This window comes from Talpa europaea, assembly GCF_964194135.1.
Source record: "Talpa europaea genome assembly, chromosome: 8".
NCBI classification, from domain to species: Eukaryota; Metazoa; Chordata; class Mammalia; order Eulipotyphla; family Talpidae; genus Talpa; species Talpa europaea.
In genome coordinates, this window is record NC_140075.1 from 40,854,841 (window position 1) to 40,875,674 (window position 20,834).

Consider the following 20,834-nt stretch of genomic DNA (forward strand, 5'->3'; position numbering starts at 1 on the left):
GAGTTAAGACAGGAGGAAATTATTTTGGGAAAGGCTTAGTCAGAGTCACGGGTCTAAAGCTGGGTGGAGAGAGGGAGGAGTGCACGGTGTTCCATGTTCTCATGGAATGTGGCTCTCTCTGTAGCCTCCCCTCACCTAAGGAGCCCACTTGTAAAGCCGAGACAGACAGATCTACAGCTTCCCCTGAGCCAGAGGCAAAAGAGTGCTGCAGGAATGGCTCCTTGGACTCACCTGAAGCCCCACCGTTTTCTTGTGCTCTTTGGCTGTCTGGCCTGGTCGGCCTTTGGTGGGCTTTGCAGAGAGGCGGGTGAGGGGTGTGCGCCCTGAAGTGGTGGCTGAGGTTGGACTGATGGCCTTCTCATCGTCTTGAAATAATTCTGGTAGCATCTTAAACTGAGTTAGCAACCATAAAAAGAAATTACAGTCTAAACTCAATCTCAATGGAAGCCTTCACAGGAGAAGTATTATGAAGATGTGCAATCTGCAGTGATTCCCTTCCTCAAGTGACTTCTTTCAAAGTCAAATTTTAGATATAGCCAATACCTATTTTAGAATCAAAATTATTAAATGAAGGGGAGTAAATTCTATAAAAGCACAAGGAGTGGAAAATGCACTAATTCTACAATCATGTTTGAGAGAAGCAAAATCAAAACTAGTCCACCCAGGAAATCCTAATCCATAGATAATGACCACTCTAAATACACTACCGGTTTTGAAATGTACTTTATGAGCAAAATGTGAATTGGAAATTCCATCTATTACCTCATATTCACAAAATACTGTATCATCATGCTTCATTTTTCTACCCAATAAGTCAAATGGTGAGAAGCAACAAAAATATCACTAACAACTTCAGTAGCGAGGGTGTCATGAGGTAGCTTTACAATATTATAAGATTAAGCAATAATCATGAATTGATTTTTAGAAAATAGTTTGGATTAAAGGAAACAAAATAAAAACCCTGCCTTTATCCTGTAAGCATTTATATTTATTTTCAAGGGACTTACAACTTGACTGCATAATTTCTGTAATAGATTTTGCGTCTCACCAAGTTAACGATGAGAAACGCCTATTTAAAGTTCTGGTACTTAATAAATGATTAGATGAGTGGGAGAAATTTTATGGAACAAAAGAGATTTTAAACTAACCCACAGGGACATCTTGATATATTTATGTATCTTTATAAGAGTGTCTCATTCCATATAAATACAGTAAATCCTTCTCAGTGGGTTAAATTATAATTGCAACTACCAATTAGTTGTCTAATAATTTCAGACTCTCTTCAGAAAAAAAATTTTCTAGGAGAGTTCTATCATTAAAAAACAAAATAAGGTCATTTCATTTGTTATCTGTATATCAATTATAAAAGTAATTTAGAAAATAATGCATAATGCATATAACATTGTTATATGCAACATAACCAATAATGGCTGCTTGCTATACAAATGAATGTACCCCTTGCTTTACAGAATAATCTAGTTTGGTTAAGTATAAAGAAGAAAACAAAATATTTTGTTTTTACCTTGTATTACAGTATTGAAGTTTCGTTCCAAAGGGAAAAACAAGAGTTCAAAATAGATTTGATCTGAAAACTCAGCATGGGATTAAGATGCTAGGCTATTTAATTATAGGCCAAGTACTTTAAAATCTTATCTATGCTATTCTATCATCCCCAATTAAATTGCTAGCTCTATATTAGCAACTGCCTAAACTTTCTTTTTCTTTCTTCTGTATGAAATAGCTAATAGAGCTGGGCTGTAAGATCCTATTCACCACTAGGTGCTATAATTTAACTTAATATATACAATATCTACCAGAAAACTGTTTAGGGTCCAGAGTTAGAAAACACATTTGTGAAAAATCACCTCAAAATGGATAGAGAACTGGACATATGACCTGAAACCATAAACTATATAGAAGAAAATATAGGTAAAACACTACAAGACATACATGGCAATAACATCTTTTAAGACTCATCACCCAAAGCAAAGATAGTTAAGGAAAAGATAAACACTTGGGATTACATCAATCTGAAAAACTTCTGCTCAGCAAAAGAGACATTAACCAAAACAGAGAGACACCCCACTGATTGGGAAAAAAATCTTTGCACTCCATTCAACTGATAAGGGACTGATCACAAAAATATACAAAGAACTCACACAACTCAACAAAAACAAAATAAACAATCCAGTCAAGAAATGGGCAGAAGAATTTAAAAGAATTTCTCCAAAGAGGAAATGCAAATGGCCAACAGGCAAATGAAATGTTCAACATTCCTTATAAACAGGGAAATGCAAATCAACATCACACTGAGATACCACCTTACACCAGTAAGAATGGCACATATCAAAAAAATAAGCAACAACAAATGCTAGCGAGGATGGGTGAAAAAGTAACTCTCCTACATTGTTGGTACAAACTGATCCAACCACAATGGAAAGCTGTCTGGAGGCTCCTCAGTCTACTAAAAATGGAGCTACCATATGACTGGGCAATTCCACTCCTAGGGATCTACCCAAAGGACACAAAAACACTGATTCAAAAGAATACCTGTACCACTATGTTTATTGCAGCACTATTTACAATAGGTAAAACCTGGAAACAACCCAAATGCCCAAAAATAGATGACTGGATCAAGAAGATGTGGCATATATACACAATGGAATATTATTCAGCAATCAAAAAGGTAACTCATGTCATTCGCAGCAACTTGGATGGAGCTAGAAAGAATTATGCTCCGTGAAATAAGCCAGAAGGAAAAAGAAAAATATCAGATGGTTTCACTTATAGAAGGAATGTAGGGGAACCAAATAAGACATCAGTGTAAAAAAATAGTAACAGTACAAAACACAACAAAGTAAAAACAGACAATATAAATCAGAGACATCCTGCAGGGGATGTCTGACCTGTTGACTTTCATTTCTACCTCCCTATATGACATGTCTACTTGACTAATTTCCATCTCAAGAAAAACATGCCTATGACAGAATTCTTGGTTCTTTCTCCCAAAGCCTGATCCATTAAAGTCTTCACCTTAGTAAATCACATCCTCACCTATTCGTGCATCAGGCCAAACCCAGAAGTCTCCCTTAATCTCTCATTCTCTCACTCTCCATAGTTAGCCATCATAAGATGTATCAACAAATTACATGCTATTTCCATTGCCACAACCTTGGTATCTCAGTCCACCATCCCTCCTCTAGAGATCTGTCTCACCCACCCACTATATCAATCCCCACAAGGAATAAAATCCACACTCTATTATAGCAACAGGAATGAAATCCACACTCTTTATTATACATTCCTACAGGAAGTAGCCTCTGTCTACCCAACACACATCCTATTCACCTATCATGCTCCTGTCACAATGGCTTTCTTTATGGAAAGACACAACTTGTTCTTCTCTCCATCTTATTCTGATGAGAATCAAAGGGTGGTGATTGGGATCAATATAATAATCTAGAGTAGCTATCTGGAATATTCTTTTCCCATTAGAAAGCAGCATATACAGTATCTGAGCCTAGGAAAAATAATTTCAGTACTTTGGGCCACACCTGAAATGGCACTTAATAATCTAGAGATTAATCTCCATCTGGGTGGAGGGCATAAGGCTGTGTTTCTAATGTTTTCCTTCAAAATGACACATCAAAAAATAGGTTTTCTCTCACAAAGACATATGGAGGTGTAGAAGTGCTGTAGAAGCAATAATTTCCCATAAAACTGAAAGACAGCGGTGTATGTAAGAGCACAGACTCTGAGCCAGAAAGCTGGGTTTTAATTTGGCTTGAAAACTAATTAGTTATGAAGTCCCTGTCCTCAGTTCCCTCACCTGTAAATTAGGAAGAGTGATAATGTTACCTCATTACAAGAACTAGATAAGTTAACATTTTTAAGACATTTAAGAAAGGACTTGATAAATACATTTGATAAATTTCTTGTTAGAAAAATCATTACTATAATTTAAGAGCTAATGTTTAAGTTCTTAATATTTTATTGAATATGTCCTGACTAGAGAAAATCTCTATGTGGTTACCTTGCTTGATTTAAGAACTTTAATTTGTTCTTCAAAAACAGTATCTTTATTCTTTTCCAGGAAGCCTTCACACTGGTATTCCACCTGAAAACACATGGAAAATCTCCTTAACTAATAATACTTTTGAATAGATATATATCATTAACATCAACCAAAATACTTACAGGCTAATGCTATACACCTGGCTCTCAGCAAAATGATATTATTAATTTTATTCTAAGAAACCAGTACCATTGTTGGCAATAAGTATATTAACACTAGAGTAAATTCCCCAAATACTGTTCATGCTAGGGGATAGTGGCAGTGGTGATTAACTGTTGTCTAAAGATCCTCCCAATTCATGGGTAAGCAAACAAATAAGAAGTTGATTTTCTTCTCCCATGCTGGCCAAAGACAGCTCCTCTAAGGCTGACCAAATATATCTCCTAACTTAATTCTTCATCTGGTAGGGGTAAATCTCCTCTTGGGAGAGAGGTGAATAAAACATGAGAAAATATTAGAAGAAACAAATGTCTGTCAGAAATAATGTTGAAAACTGATGATGGATGAAGGTGGAGGTTGAGTAAATATGATTTCGTAAGTAGGACTAGTTCAGACGGACTGTTCCTGCTTCCAAAAGTTTAGGACCTCCACGTCTGTACTACACAGCCCGAAAGTGGCCCTAAAGTCATCTCAAGGCTCCCAACTAGGATTAAGGCAGACTCAGAAAATCTTAAATTCTTGAAGGGAACGCTGGAAAGCTTAAACCAAAACTACCCTACAACTTCCTTGAAACATAAATTAGTTTCTTGACCCCTGATTTTCTCAGTAGACTATAGAACTTGTAAAACAACATGTCTTATATGCCTTGTTAGTAGGGATCCAAGGAGCAGTCACAGAACAAGACACACACAATTTCTATTCTGAAACCCTGTGGTCAGCTAGCTTGAGAATTCAAAACCTTTCATCAGAACCTGAGGCAGCAATTAGTAATCAAACACATTAACATTTCTACATCAAATATATATATATCCAGCCTAACTGGGATAAATAACCTGGGTCTACAAATAACCTCATGTTATTTCAGTTGAGAGATTAGGTTTAGTCACTAAACAATTTGTGAAAAGACTTTTAAGAAGTCCAGTTTATTGAATTTTAGATAAAGGATTATAGACCTACATTTATTTCATAATCTAACTCCATTTTGGTCAAAGGAAGGGAAAATCAACCAGTCAATATGAAGATTACTTTTCCTATAAGGCCCTAAAGAATGCAAACTTCAGCAAAGAAAAATGATACCTCTTGATTATTGACTATTGATTTTTTTTCCACTTTGAACTTAACTTTTCAAAAATAAAACAGATAATAAAGCTTCCTTACCTTGTCAGCAAAATGTTGGATGATGAAAGCTTTGTTTGAAAGACGGGGTTTTTCAAAGAGTGCACATTTATTCAAATGTGTGTTGTACAACTTTTGGGCCCAAGTGTCATCTGTACCTTTAGGCATCTACATTTAGGGGAGGGAAAGGAAACAAAGTGAATATTGATACAAGACTCTTCTGAAACATTAACCAACAGACCACTTTTTGGCTTTACCTAACAACTTTTATAGTCAATTTAGAAATTCTTTCCTTCCATATCTCCTTCTTAGAGGCCCAAAATCAATTACTAATGAAGAGCAATGACTGAGACCTTCCCACGGTGGTTCAGTGCAATGTACGGACTCAGTGACCAATATGCCTACACCAAGAGTCACCGGATAAGTATCTGATTTGATTTTAAAACAGCAAAAGTCTTATAAATGAAAGGTGAAATACCATGACTAGTGTATACTTTCAAACTTTGCTAAATAAAGGTAGCATGTGCATATGAAGTGAGATTTATATCACTCAGAAAGGTATAAAATGGAGAGCAGTCTCATCTCACCATTTTTGCCAACTTCATTATAGCCTTCTGTTCTTAAAGGCATGAACAGGGGGCCTCCCCGGTGGCGCAGCGGTTGAGCGCTGGGTTGCGAAGCTGCCCGCAGCCTCTGCAGCACCCCTTCAATCCCCAGCTGCTCCCCGGCCACCGGAGGAGAGTCCCACATGGGGCGCAGACCTCTCCTGCCGCCCGCTGCTCCCCTCAGCAGTGTACTTCGGTCCTTCTGCCTGCTCTGCTCCCCGCTCTGGCTCTGGTGAATTCTCTCACCCTCCCGTGCTTCTGACTGTACCCAGTGCTTGTATAAATAAATAAATAAAATCTTAAAAAAAAAAAAAAGGCATGAACAGGAATGGGATCATTCTACAAATTCCTTGCATTTTTTCTTCTTAATAATAGCATTTTCATTTTATGCTCAATGTATTTTTCACTGACTTTATATATATATATACCTTGGATACTTTTGAAGTATGTTCAAAGGGTGAATTGTAAACAGTTCCACTAGAGGGTCAAAAGTTGGCACTATTTACAGTTCTACTAAACATTGTCAAATTTCCTCTAAAATATGATGTACTATCATTGGGAGTATATATGAAATCAATATTCATTGGAATTATTAAGTGAAAGGTATCATCAAATTTAACCTCATCTCTGATGTGAAAAACAGTATCCCATTTTTGTTGATTTGCATTATTTAATTTTGAGTAACTTTTTCATTACATGCCTTTTAAATGTTGTGGGATATCTGAATGCTTAGGAGGATCAATCTTTAGTAAACTGTCACTTACGGGATATAAAATAAAGAGAAATTAAGAAAAAGGACAGGCTATCTGCCTAAAATCACTCAGTTAACAGTAAAGCTGGTGATCTAACATTTTCCCCAACATTCTGGATCTTCAAATATTAAATTTAAACCTCCTTCCCTATATCAGTAATAAAGAACTAATCAGTTTTAAAATTATAGATATTTAGAACTATAATTTAAAATACATTTTGTACAATTTCTTTGGTATCTTTATTTTATTTTTTTAAAGATTTATTTATTTATTTATATAAGCACTGGGTACAGTCAGAAGCATGGGAGGGTGGAGAATTCACCAGAGCCAGAACGGGGAACTGAACAGGCAGACCGACAAAATACACTGCTGAGGGGAGCAGCGGGCAGCAGGAGAGGTCTGCACACCATGTGATACCCTCGCCAGTGGCCAGGGATTGAACTGGCACTGCAGAGAGGCTGCAGGCAGCTTCGCAGCCCAGCGCTCAACCGCTGTGCCACCAGGGGAGGCTCTTTTTGGGTATCTTTAAATATAACCTATCACTGAACAAAAAGTACCAAATACAAGCTTATTGCTAGCAAAAGTGGCTAAATTTATATAACTTAGAATAAGCTGAAAAGAGGAGAGTCTTATTTTATTTGTAACTAGAACTCTTTGGGTTTAGTGATCCTTCGGTATGCAAATTAACTCTCCACTTGCTGCCTTCATGGCATCTCAAGGTATAATGAATCTCTGCTTTAAACCCATTGACTCCCAGACCTTGATGTATTTTTTTGATAGACTAAGTATACCAGAAAATCACAGTTACCCTGCATTCCTCATCCAGCAAATCTAGAATGCCCAGTTTAGATTCTATAAGATTAATACAAGGCTGATTATCATAAAAGTCTATTAGTGTCCATGGAATCTGTTCCTTCATATACTCCTCTTGTTCTAATTTGAAGACATGCTGAAAAAGAAAAAAAGGCTTGGATTACTAAGATCATTATCATGACTAATTATTAATCAAGAAATAACACATACAAAAAACACTCTGAGACCAACATAATTTTCAATAATCCATGGTGCCCAGAAACAATCTTATAGGAAAAACATGATTTACACAAAGACAACAATAAAAGAGAGCAAATAAAAATCCAGACAGTAAAAGCTCAGCCTGTACAGGATTCTTGGTAAACAAGTAAATATAATAATGTGAATGTTTTTAAAGAGCTGATAAATGTAGCCTTTCCTTATTTTTTGATAGGTATATATCCATTATTGCATCAAATAAATAGATATATTCTTCTTACATTATTGCACAGTGTGTCTGTGAACAACATGGGCATGGGAATGCCCTGGCTGGCCTTAAACAACTATGCAAAGCAGATGCCCCCAGACTACTAACCATGCTGGGTGGTGCTTACAGCATAACAAAGTAACTTTCTTCAGGGACTGTGGCACTGAAGTTCCTATGTCTCAGAATTAGATAAGTTGATCTTTTGTGTCTGCCTTGATTATTCTTCACACTCAGGGTATCTACAGCTCAGTTTTCCAGATTCTACATCTAATTCTGCAAGTAGTTGCAACTACTACCAATCCATTGCTATTTCTGCTAAATGCTTCCATCACCATTCTCATCACTGCTTCTAATCTCCATTCATTCATTTAAACAAAAGCATGTATTGACTATCTATACGGTGTCAGTCACTGCATGCCACGAGTTTGGGGACAGTGGGAGAAGCAGACAGAAATCAGATAATCACAGGAATATAATTACAAACTGTGGTAATGTTACAGAGTAACTCTGGGAATAAGAGTCCTCATCAAATTTGGATAAAGGACTTTGAGGGAAGGGTTCTCTGAGGAAGGGCTGTGTGACTAGAATTCTGAGATGAATGGGAGTTAAGTTGGTACAGGAAGGAAGGCAAGGCTTCTGCTCCAAGCACCCCAGGCAAGCCTGCTGGCCCTTAACTTCTAGTCCCTACAGATGCTAATAACTTCCACTTGTGCATTCCCAGGGCTTTGTACTTTCCTTTGTTTGTCTATTTTGTCTACCTTGATTCTCTCACATCTTGCTACTTTTCTGAGAAGATGAGCCTTCTGTGGCTATGACTAGATAACAAACATTTTCTAGGACCCAAAACCCCATGAAACTTAGGTGTCACCAAAATTTCTGATATATACTCTCCTCATGTACCTGGAACTTTCCTACTTTATTCTATATTTATTATACTTCCACTTTTAAATCACAGTGTTTACAGCATATACTGCTGCAATAAGCTTTAGTTAAAAAAAAAGGTCATCTGAATGAATATTTATGTCATGCAAATTAGAAAGCCAATTTCTTCTGTTCTTTTTTTGATTAATGAGAAGGCAAATAGAGTACCATGTGTCAGCAGAATGCCCTGACTGATGGTACTAATATTTTCTGGAACACTGAGCCCAGTCTTTTTTTAATTCATTAATTTATATGGAGTCTACACGCTGACAACAAACACTGCTCCAGACTAAACAGTTTGTTTCTCACACACATCTCTACGTCTAGTTTAGAAAATTCCATGGGTCTCAAAAATCTGAGACGCTCAATTGTCAAAAAGTCATTGTGGGAATAAGGTTTAATATGGCTAGAGACCCTTGGTCAATATAGAATGCCTCCAAATACTGACCATGCTATTGCCACCATATTCCTCATGCCTGGTGGCCCGATGTATAACCTATGTATCACCCTTGTTGAAGAAGGCCTATGTAGTCAAGGTCTTTACTGCAAGACCCATGTTCCTAGTCAGAGCTGACTAAACCAAGTGTGGGTACTTGAGGGTATTCCATTGCCAGAGAACTCTGATGGAAAAAAAATGAATTGGGTTAATCAGATTCTCTATATCAGATATAAGAATTGGGAAATAATCAAGAAAATTGACAGTGGAAACTGAAGCTGAAGGAAGTGAAGATTAATGGGAATTAAGCAAGATAAAATTAAGCAAGATAAGCACAGTTCAATCAGCGTTAGGTTTGTAGGAAGTCTGAAGTGAGTAAGGAAGCAGAAACCTTTAGGTAATGAAAACATATATTGAGTAGAAGGAAAGAATATGGCTGCTCACTGTTAGATAGCACATTTGTTGCCATCTGATAATTAGTGGGAATAGAACTTTTTTTTTAATTTTATGTAGTATGCTTTTATCAAATTTATATTTTTTCTTACATGACTTTCTATTTTCATACACTATTTCATTTCTCCCCTCAGGTGTCATCCTCATAGTTCTCCCATTACCACAGCACCCATGATCCATCACCACAGTCCCTTGTGCTCTCCCCTCCCCTGCTTTGACCCCTCTTCCTCCTAGTCCCTCATCAGCATTTGTTAAGAGGGAATAGAACATTTGTGCAGAGAAGAAGCTAGGATGGGGTATGGTGTGTGCGTGTGTGTGTAAACACATGTATCAGAGACAGAGAAAAATGAATGGAAAGAGACAGAAAGGAGGAAAGAAAAAAGAGTCAGAAATACATGTGCAGAGACATGAGACCCTTGAGAAAAGACATACTAGCCAACCCTAGATTGGCACTGTTTCCTTATATTTCCAGTCACTTTGTGCCAAAAGATACTGGGAAAGAGCAGAAAGCTGTGGCAATGAGTACAGTATTAAGAGACTCAGAAAAATCTTGAGAGAAGATGATGCTCTGATTAGCCTCTCACTGGTTGTTATTGTTCCCAAAGATGAAAAATATAGCAATCATGTTCTTATGGAAACATAAGCCTAAGATTTTAGGATTATATTTACACTGTTTCACTGTGCTGTATAGCTTAATTAGCTAAATAAAGATGGTTCAAATTCTTCTCAAAGTATATGTAATATTTCATTTTTAAATTAAACAGTCTAATTGCTTTATAATAACAAGCAATGGCCCCTTGGTCCATTCCTCTCCAACCCCGCTTCTCTTTGGAGACAACCACTTTTAACTCCCTCAGCTATTTCTTCAGATATTTACCTCTAAGGAATATAATCATCAGCTATTTTTTACTTATTCATTGGAAACATAAGCTATTGATTCCATCTTCCCAATATCATTATTGTTTTAGATCTCCTTTTGGGTTTTAATTGTAACTGAAAATAGTATCTTTAAACTTCCATTTTTGTTTATCAACTATAAACTGTTACCACTGGACCTCTATCTTTGTAAGATGAAGATATTAAGGACTTTTTTTCTGTCCTTCTGCTCCTTATCATTTACTTCCAGTTCCTATGAGTGACTCATTTTTAATGTCGTCTTTCATCAGTACTAATAACCACCCCTAAACTTGCACTGTGAACTGTGCCTGGCATGCGGTGAGCACTTTATATATATTACCCAACTCATTTAACCCATACAATTATCTGCAGTGGGTACTGCCATTATCCCCATTAAACAATGAGGAGACTAAGGCTCAGGAAGGTCACTGAACTTGCTCAAGGTTCCCTGGATAATCAATGTATAGTGGAATTTCAACCCACAGAGGTAACCTTGGAGGTCTATGCCCTTCAGTACTGTAATCCTTTGCTCCTCATTTTCAGGAACCTCCAAATCCCCCAACGCCACAATAATGTTCTGAGACATTTGCTATTACTGCTTCACAAGAACCACTCTCAAAACATTCCCACTGCCTTTGTCTCAGTGAATGTCTCAGACTGTTGAAAAAAGAATATGCAAAACAGAATATGTAAAAACATAAAGAAATGAGGTGCTCTGATTTTTCTGTTCTGACATCTTGCTAACACTACAAGTAAGAGTTAAGATAGACATAACTCCACATACAATTAGCCATAGGAACAAAACTGAAGGATTTGGGTATCAAAGTTTCACACTCCTGTTTCTACCTACTGTATATCCTGTTTCCATCCCTCACTTTATATGTTCCAAATTTTCATTACTCTTAGATAGCAGTCTATGGATGATCTTGATTCCTATCTGGACCATAAACATTTTTCTAATGTATCATTTATTAATCATAAGTTTTTCTGCAGTTTATCCCTTGTAACCCCAGATAATAATTGCAATTTATAACTTCAGTAACCAGACTCTAAACACAGACTAGCAGTTCAAGAAAAAAATGATAGCAGAATATTATTCATGGAAGAAAATTCTTACCATATTGAATTGCTGCTGTAGTTTTTCATTTGCATAATTTATGCAAAACTGTTCAAAACTATTTATCTCAAAAGTTTCAAATCTGTAAAACCAAAAATAATATGGAAGGGGGAGAAGGGAACAAAGAATTTTTAAAAAATACTCAAAATCTGAACATTAGAAATAAATGTGAAATTCCCCCACACTGTAACCTTTCTCTCCATCTCAGTGAAGGTAAAAGGGTTTATATGTCAGTAACATGGAATATGAACCCAGTAGACAGGCATCAGCCATGTGGCAGAGAGATTTTTTTAAAGCTCCAGCACATGGAGGTATTCAACATGAGTTTTCAAGAGCTAATTCACCCACATATGAGGAAAAATCAGAACTATAATAAAGTCATTGCTCCTGTCAATTTACAGGCTCACAGTGTCTATATACATACAGAAGGGAACCAGAAATAGCAATGTCATACGTTCTTTTGAAAAATTAAACTGAACAATAACAAATCAGGTATCAATGTGCACAAGTGACAGAAAGGATCTTTACAGTTAAAGGATGCAGGGAGCCAGAGAAGGCAAACTAACAAAAGAAATTACTTTTAGAAATCATCTTCTAAGTTTCCTTTCTCTTCACCAGTAAAAGACATATTCAAACACCCAGTCAGAATTATTAGACGTTCTCTTGCAGATCACTAAGTCAAATATACCTACCCATAAATATCCAGTACACCAATAAAAGAGTGCTGCTTGACAGCAGAATGGAGAGCCTGATTGACATGATCTACAATCCAATTAAAAAGCTTGGCATAGATGTGTTTGGCCAAAGCATCTCGGGCATTTGTGGCCTGTAGTTTGGAGATAGGCTTGATGTATGTCTCTGTGGCAGTAGCTAGCTTCCGATGGCAGAGCCAATGACACATCTCCTCGTAGTCCACACCCATGAGGTCACAGAAGATGATGAGAGGTTCATGCTTGGGCTGCCAAAAGAGAATAGGTTATTTCCTATTAACAAGATCAGTCAAATCAATCAAATTAAGACTTCAGTAAAAAATACTAAGAGGGAGCAAAACCCAGTATTTCTTTGCTATAAAAAAACACCAAGATCACTTGAAGTGGATTAGCAACAATAATCACAGTCAACCATCAAATCAGCATCTAGGTAACAGTTTGCAATCTTTTCCAGGGCTCACTTCAAGCATTACCTCTTACTTTGTCTCTTAGTAATACTGGTTTGTAGTTCTCTGTAGTCACATTCATTCAATCAATCAGAAAACCAGTCAGTTGGTCAACAAATATTTACTGAGTGCTTTTATTATATGCCAGTAAACAGAAACAGACATGTTCCCTATCCCCCTCGAACTTACAGTCACTAGGGGGGAATGGATGTTAATCCAATGCAAAATTTGCTCTCTCAAATGTAAAATTACTACAAAGGAGAGAAGGGTACTGTGGTAAGTTTCCCCATTAGAGGAGTATGACCTATTTACAAAGGCAGGAGACCACCAAAGGCAAGAGAAATAGAGTTGAGATCTGAAGCATGAAAAGGTGTTAACTAAATGAAAGGGGAAGGAAAGGGCTTTCCAAGATGAGGGAACAGCTAGTATAAAAGTTCTGTCATGGGCGGAAAACCAGCAAAATAAGGGACTGAAGCTGAATGAAGGAGAAAATATGAGATAAAGCAGAGAGACTGGCAGAGCTACACCATGGTGGTCTTTATCCTAAGATCAAGAGGGCTTTCACTGAAGGATTTTCAACAGTAGCCTTGATAGTTATTTGTGTGACAACTTAGATTAGGATCTCTTTTAAGGATTTATATATCCCTGTATCCCTACAATGTCATCCATGGACCTTGTATGAGCAGTTCAATGAATTCTTGTTAGTATACTGTATTTTTCAACATCTTCACTAACAGTTTTCAACTCAATCTAATAATATTCTTGAAGAGTAGGTATGGTGAATATTGTTACCACTTTAACAAATAAGGAAGTAAGAGCCAAGAGAAGAGCTTGTCAAAAATCACATGGCCAATTAATGTCAAAGTTATCATTAAAACCTAGGCTCCTGAAACACTCCATCTCTTCACACCTCCCACTGAAGCAGTCCTTTCTTTCTTTCATTTCCCAAGTAATCACTTTAGATACACATCAGTGTTATTACAAAAAGCATGGTTCAACTCCCTCAAATACGCCATTTTGTTTCATGAACACATGCACATACACACACACACACACGAATGATTTGATATCATTTAGAAGTGAGCCATTATTCTCTAAATATAGTCTATTTGAATGGTGTTACAATATTGTTCTATTAGATCAAGTTTCTTAATTGGTTCAAATTTTTTATAACGTTACTATTTAGGGACTTCTTGGCCTATCAGTAATGAGAAAAATCAATAATCTCCCATTATGATAGATTTGTTTCTTTCTTTCTGTGGTTTCTGTTGATTTTCACTTTATATATTTTGAGGTTACGTCATTAAGTTCATCCAAGCTTAGAACAATTACATTCTTCTGATGAATATAATTTCTATCATTACATAAGGACTCTATCTCTAGAACTGCTTTTGGCCTCAAAGCCTATTATGATTTTTTTTTTTAATTTGAAAACTGGAGATTCACTTTTATTTCATTTGTATGGATTTTATCTTTAGATAGATGTCAGGTAATCATGAGGTAAAGAACTGTATTTGCATAGGATTAAATTCAGAGGAATTACAAATTTTCACTCATTTGAAGGATTTTGTCTGGGTATTCCTTCCTTAGCTGTCATTTTACCAATACTACTGATGTGGAGATGATAAATCCCCAGGAGAGTAAGATGATCACAAAAAGCAACACTGAGTAAGTCTAGTCCAGGGTGCAGCGATTCAAAGGCTTCATGGTAAGGCGGCTTGAACTTGTTGAAGCTATAGGACTTTGAGTAAACTCCCTGGCAGTGGCTGCTGAGCAGCAGTGGCCATCTTTCCCCCAAGGCTAGTCCATTTGTAATTATTTATTTCTTATTTTGTGCTTTCATTTGCCCAGTTTCTAAAATTTTCTCTCCGTTTCTTGCTATATTTGGATTATTTTCTTTTTAGTCCATTTTCTTTTCTACTGATTTGAAAAGTTTATTTTCTATTTCTAGTTTGTGATAGAAGCATTTTTAATTACGTCAACTTAATGCAATAAAATAACACCAATTAAACATCCCAGCCCAACCTATGTGCTTTGTTATCTAGTACTTCGTTTCTTCCTTTTCTGGAAGGACAAGAACCTGGAGATTCACTTTTATTTTTAAGTTTTATTTTAAATTAATTTTATACTAACAGAAAAGTTACAAGGATAGTAAAAAGAATTTCCTTCACCAGACTCCCCCAATGTTAATTTACCATATTTGTTTGTATCATTCTCTTCCTTACATATATCTGCACATTATGTTTTCAGGACCTTTTGAGAGTAAATTGCAAACAGTATCTTTTTAGCCCTAAGTATTACGGCATTTCCTAAAAGTCAAAGATATTATCTTACATAACTACAGTACAACTAAAAAATCAGAAGGTTAGCATTGATTCAACACTATTGTAGAAACTGCAGAGCTAATTTAATGTTCACTAATTGACCTATTAATGTTCTCTATAAAAAAAGATTTTTTATGGTCCATGATCTAATCTAGGGTCATGCACTGAATCTAGTTTTAACATTGCACTAGTCTCCTTTAACGTGAACAGTTCTTCACTCCATTTTGTCTTTTGTGACTTTGATATTTTTTATTTATTTATTTATTTATTTTTAAATAAATTTTATTTTTATATTCCCCATACAATTGTCATTTTTGAGAGCATGTCCCTCTGTTTGAGTTTATACGATGTTGTATCCTGACTAGATGTGGGTCATGTCTTTCTGCAGGAATACCAGTAAGGTAATATTACACCCTCCTCAAATGCAATACAGTAGAAGTTGACTGGTGATGAACAGTATCATCACTGGTCATATCAGTTGTTAAGGGAATGTCTGCCAGGTTTCTCCATTATAAAGATAACTATCCTTCCCTTTCCCTAATAAATATTTTGTGGGAGCTCTATATTTTCCAGTCTAACACACTAATCATTATTATTGCTCTGATTAATCAAATTTTATCTATATTTTCCTGTACTTTACCAGTTTATTGAGTCATTTCTTTATTATGCATTTTAAATCTTTCACTAGGACCACTTTCCTTCTGCTTAAACTTTTGTATTCCTTTTGTTGGGGTCTAATGGTGACAAACTCTTACTCTAGTTCTTGTCTAAAACACTTTTTTTATTATTTCTTTTATTATTTCATTGGATATATAATTCTAAGTTAACATTTATGCTAGAACACTAAAGATAGTGGCCTACCGTTTCCTGGGTCCCATTATTGCAGTGGGAAGTAAGTTTACCATCTGTCATTCAAGGCTAGTATGTATTATCTCTGCCTAAGAAAAAAGATTTTTCTATGTTTGGTGTTATTATGATGTGCGATTGGTGCATTTTTAAGTTTATTCTAAGTGGGATTTATTTTTTTGACTTTCCAAACCTGTGATTTAGTGTCATTTTCACATAATTTGAAACTAGTAATTATCTCTTTATGCCAAATTCTTTTTTTCTCCCCTTCAGAAATTTCCATTAGATTAAAATGAGATTTTATCACTCTAGTTTTCATCTCTTTTAATTATTGTCTTAAGTGCCCCATCTCTGGATCCTATTCTGCATTTTGGATGATTTCTTCACTTCTATCTTCTGGCTCATCAGCTCTCTCTTCAGTCGTGTCACATTTGCTATTAATTTCTTTGAGCATTATTGGTAGATTTGATTCTGCTTCTTGCTCCTTCTATCTTGACGCATAGGGGGAATTTATAATTTTTTATTGTGAATCAATATTTCTTTAATTTTTCCCATGGACTCTATTGCAACCTGGATTGAAGATGGAGCCTCTAAACTAGAGTTGTATTTGCTTCTGTCCGGCATACAGAACACTACCAAACCAGGACCAACTTAAGCTAAGTTTTCTTCACATAGCTTTCTGGGACATTCCAGGAACTACGAAATCAGGCTGGGACTCTGTGAGTCAATTTACTGATATTAATTTTTAGGAAACTATTTCTTCCTCCTCTACTTAGTACCAAAGCATGGACCATTAACTTTTCTTTATACTCTAACAATGGGTGGTAGGTTAAGCTTATTACTAGTTCCCCACTTAAGGAGGAGTTTCCCTATTTTTTTCCTCTATTATGTGAGACTCAGGCTTTCTCTTTTATCATCTGCACCCAATTTAGCTATGAAAACCAAACCTGAAAGTCACTGGATTCAGTAAATGTCCATGAGGTAAGTCCTAGCATTAAGGCTCTACTTCATCTCTTAGTTCCTATTTTCACTTAGTGTTTGGTCTCTGAGTAGTTCTTATGTATTTTGTCTAAGATATTTTTAAATATAATTATTCAACATGAGAGTCAATCAGAACACCTAGTTCAAAACTCCTGGAAAAGAAAACCTCTTTCATTTTACAGATGTGCAAAGTGAGGTTCAAAGTACAAAGTGAGATTCAGAAAAGCTAAGCAATTAATCCAAACCAGTATGAATAAATATTAAAGTTGTGATTGAACCTGGGACCATCTTAAAACACACTATATTGCAGATACATATTTGAAATATGTGTTTCAAACTGAAGTCTAATTTACCCAAATTTAAGTCACACAAATTAGTCTACACAAAGATTTTCTAATATCAACTTAGGTATCTAAAAGGTGAAAAATAACTCTCAAGAGTGTTTCCTATTACAATCCTAAAGGAAGCAGGATAGAAAAAGAATTAGATGGCAGCAGCAGCAAATTAGAGACAGGAGCCTATGCATGGGATAAGTGGTCATCTCTTTTATAGGCCCCTTCCCTTCCACCTTGGAGATCTATGGAATTGTCAGGAAGAGGTGCTGTTTTACCAGTAATCTTTAAAGTTCATTTATTCTCATAGACAGTGAAACTGTAGAACTTATAGTTATGGTCAAATAAACAAAACTGACAAATGCTGGTTTAAAAAAAAGAAGAAAAGAGCCTCCCTGGCGGCGCAGTGGTTGAGCACTGGGTTGCAAAGCTGCCCGCAGCCTCTGCAGTGCCAGTTTGATCCCCGGCCACAGGGCGAGGGTCCCACATGGCACGCAGACCTCTCCTGCTGCCTGCTGCTCCCCTCAACAGTGTACTTCGTCAGTCTGCCTGTTCTGCTCCCTGCTCTGGTGAATTCTCTCACCCTCCCGCGCCTCTGACTGTAACCAGTGCTTGTATAAATAAATAAATAAATCTTTAAAAAAAAAAGGGGGGGGGGGGAGAAAAAAATCAAAGAATTCCAAAAAGTTTAGGAACTAGAATCACTTTCTGGGCAAGTACTATAAATTGTCAGTACCTTTCTTCAAGCTAATCACTTCTAGACCTCCCAAAGAAGAAAACACAAAAATTTCAGGAAAGACATGCAGACACTGATGAAAATTTTCTTGATTAAGAAATTCTGATATTGGTAAATATAACACAGGCAAAGATAGAGACACAGAAATTTAAAAGAAAGTCAGTCTATACATTAATGTTCAGAGTAGCATTATTTATAATTGCACAAAAAATAAAGCATTACAAATGTCCATCAACTGATCAATAGATAAATAGAATGTGATATGGTGGAACATTATTCAGCCATGAAAAAGAATGGAGTACTGACACATGCTCACGATAGATAGAATTTAAAAGAAGTCAGTCACAAAAGACCATATATTATAATTCAGTTAACATGAAATACATAGAATCAAAAAATAGATTCATGGTAGCTTAGACCTGTAGTGACTGGGACATAGGGGAACAATAGGAAATGGGTACAGGTTTCTTTTTGAAGTCACTAATATGTTTTAAAATTTTGGTGATAACTTCTCTTATCTGCTTATATTCTTAAAATCACTGGATTTTACATTTTAAATGGGTATGAATTACATTTCAATAAAGTTGTTTTTCAGTAATAATATCAACTTAGAGGAAATACTTCTTCTAACTAATTGGAGAATTCATCAGTAACATTCTTAGGAAAAAAAAACCAGGATTTAAATTAGACTCTTCATTCTGTCCTTCTAAAAATACACCGTTAGGAGGAGAGGCTAAGGGGGAAAAATATATATATATATATTTATTTATATTTATATTTAAAAAGATCCATGGCTTAGAAAAATTATACAACAAATATCCATAAAGAAAATCATGAGTATCAAAAGCTTTCTATAAACTAAACTCTCTGCCGAACTAATTCTTGACTCTTTGACTAAGTCATTGATAGATTCTCTCCAAATCAGTCACCTATTTTACATTATATCTAATGCAGCTAATATAACACAAAAGTACTATATCTAGAAAAGAAAGAGCATATATTCTCTGTAGGAAATATGCTATTATACAAGTCTATAGACCCAGAGCAAAATGCAACTAAGAATGAGCAAAATGCAACAAAGAATGAATGAATTCTTAATGTCTTAAGAATACTAAAATAAATAGCATGGCCCCATCCTCAAAAACTGCAAATCCTAGTAGGGAAATCCAAGAAAGAAATACCTTTACAGAACAATATGATTTGTACTGTGATAAAGGAAAACAAGAGGGGGGCAGATATATCTCAGAAGAGATGCCAATGTATCTGCGTGACAGAAGTGAATAAGAGCTGGTAGAGAAGATGAACAATCAATATATCCCCACAAAGAGAATCTGAGTAAAGGCAGAAGAGAGGGACAGCTTCCATGTAAATAGCTTAAGTACGGAGTATAAAAACCGGTGAGAAAGAAACTGAATAAACAAAGGCAATTATGAAGGGCCTTCTATGTCATGCCAAGGAAGGTGTTGGCCTATTTCTGAAGGCAGTGACGGATTTATGTAGGGGCATATATATCTCATAGCTCTGACTTCCAAAAGTCTCTGATCTTGTGGGGCCATTTATAGCAAAGGCATACATTAATTAATTAATTCATACATATATTTATAGTTTTTTATATATACATATATAAAATGTATTATAGTATCTATAGTACATATATAGTATTTAGATATTTTAATAGAAAATATATATTCATAAACCAAATTCAATAAGATTAAAAGGAATGTCATTTTTTAAGCTACCTCCCTTTCTCCCCTCAGTCATATAGCTCCTCTTCACAGGGGTAACCACTGCTAAGTTTCTTTGATAGTTTTTAAACCATATTACATTTTCACAGCTAAAGACATAAATGAAGTTATTAAGACTTGGCACCAAATGACACGTACCAAATGCACTTCTTTCTAGATTGACCAATCCAACTTTCACATCTAATATTTCCCACCTCTGTTTATACAGATCAGACATGTATCAAGTTCCTCTGCATCACACACAACACACACACACACACACACACATCCCTCTGATAACATTAACAGAAAAACTTCAAATAAATCACTTCCATAAAGAATCAACAAACTGAAAGACAATTCACACTAAACTTGTTCTGAACTTACAGGTATTGTGCAGCTGTCTGAATCTCGAGATGTAAATCCAACATTGCCTAAGTGAAGGATGCCAGCAAGTATTCGGAAAATTCCCATCTGATACAATTCGCTAATTCCTGAAACAATAGAGTAGGTGAACAGTGATTAATTTCAGATGAGAAACTCAAATATGGCAGGCAATTTTAAGTCTGTTTTTAACTCTTGACTATTGCCAGATATTGTGCACATTGTAACATGTCACAGTAATAACCCTTTCATCTTTGTTGACATTAACAGATAATGCAGTTTAGCATCATGGTTGTGACTAAGACAGACTTGGGCTTGAGGCCAAGCTCTGTAGCTCACCTGTCATCTCACATGGCAGGTAACTTCACCCTTCTATGTTGCAATTTTCTTATTTGAGATATGGGAATAACAGTGATTATCTGATGGGATATCTGTGAAGATTACACAAGATAATCCACATAGTATACTTAACACACTATGTTAAGTGCTAAACGAATTATCATTATCATTGTCACACACTGGATTTAAGTATTTTATTATT

The 20,834-nt window shown here is 35.9% G+C and overlaps 1 protein-coding gene across 1 annotated transcript in view; it reads right to left on the reverse strand.

Annotated features, from left to right (window-relative positions):
* MYO5A (myosin VA) overlaps positions 1–20,834 on the reverse strand; it is a gene marked incomplete at both ends in the record, with an annotated part of 163,295 nt that overhangs the window by 64,797 nt on the left and 77,664 nt on the right. The window contains 7 exons of the mRNA XM_084240160.1: positions 232–393; positions 4,034–4,117; positions 5,393–5,518; positions 7,516–7,656; positions 11,811–11,892; positions 12,503–12,768; positions 20,297–20,403. Coding sequence (XP_084096286.1) covers positions 232–393; positions 4,034–4,117; positions 5,393–5,518; positions 7,516–7,656; positions 11,811–11,892; positions 12,503–12,768; positions 20,297–20,403 — 968 coding nt within the window. The remainder of the gene's footprint in view (positions 1–231; positions 394–4,033; positions 4,118–5,392; positions 5,519–7,515; positions 7,657–11,810; positions 11,893–12,502; positions 12,769–20,296; positions 20,404–20,834) is intronic.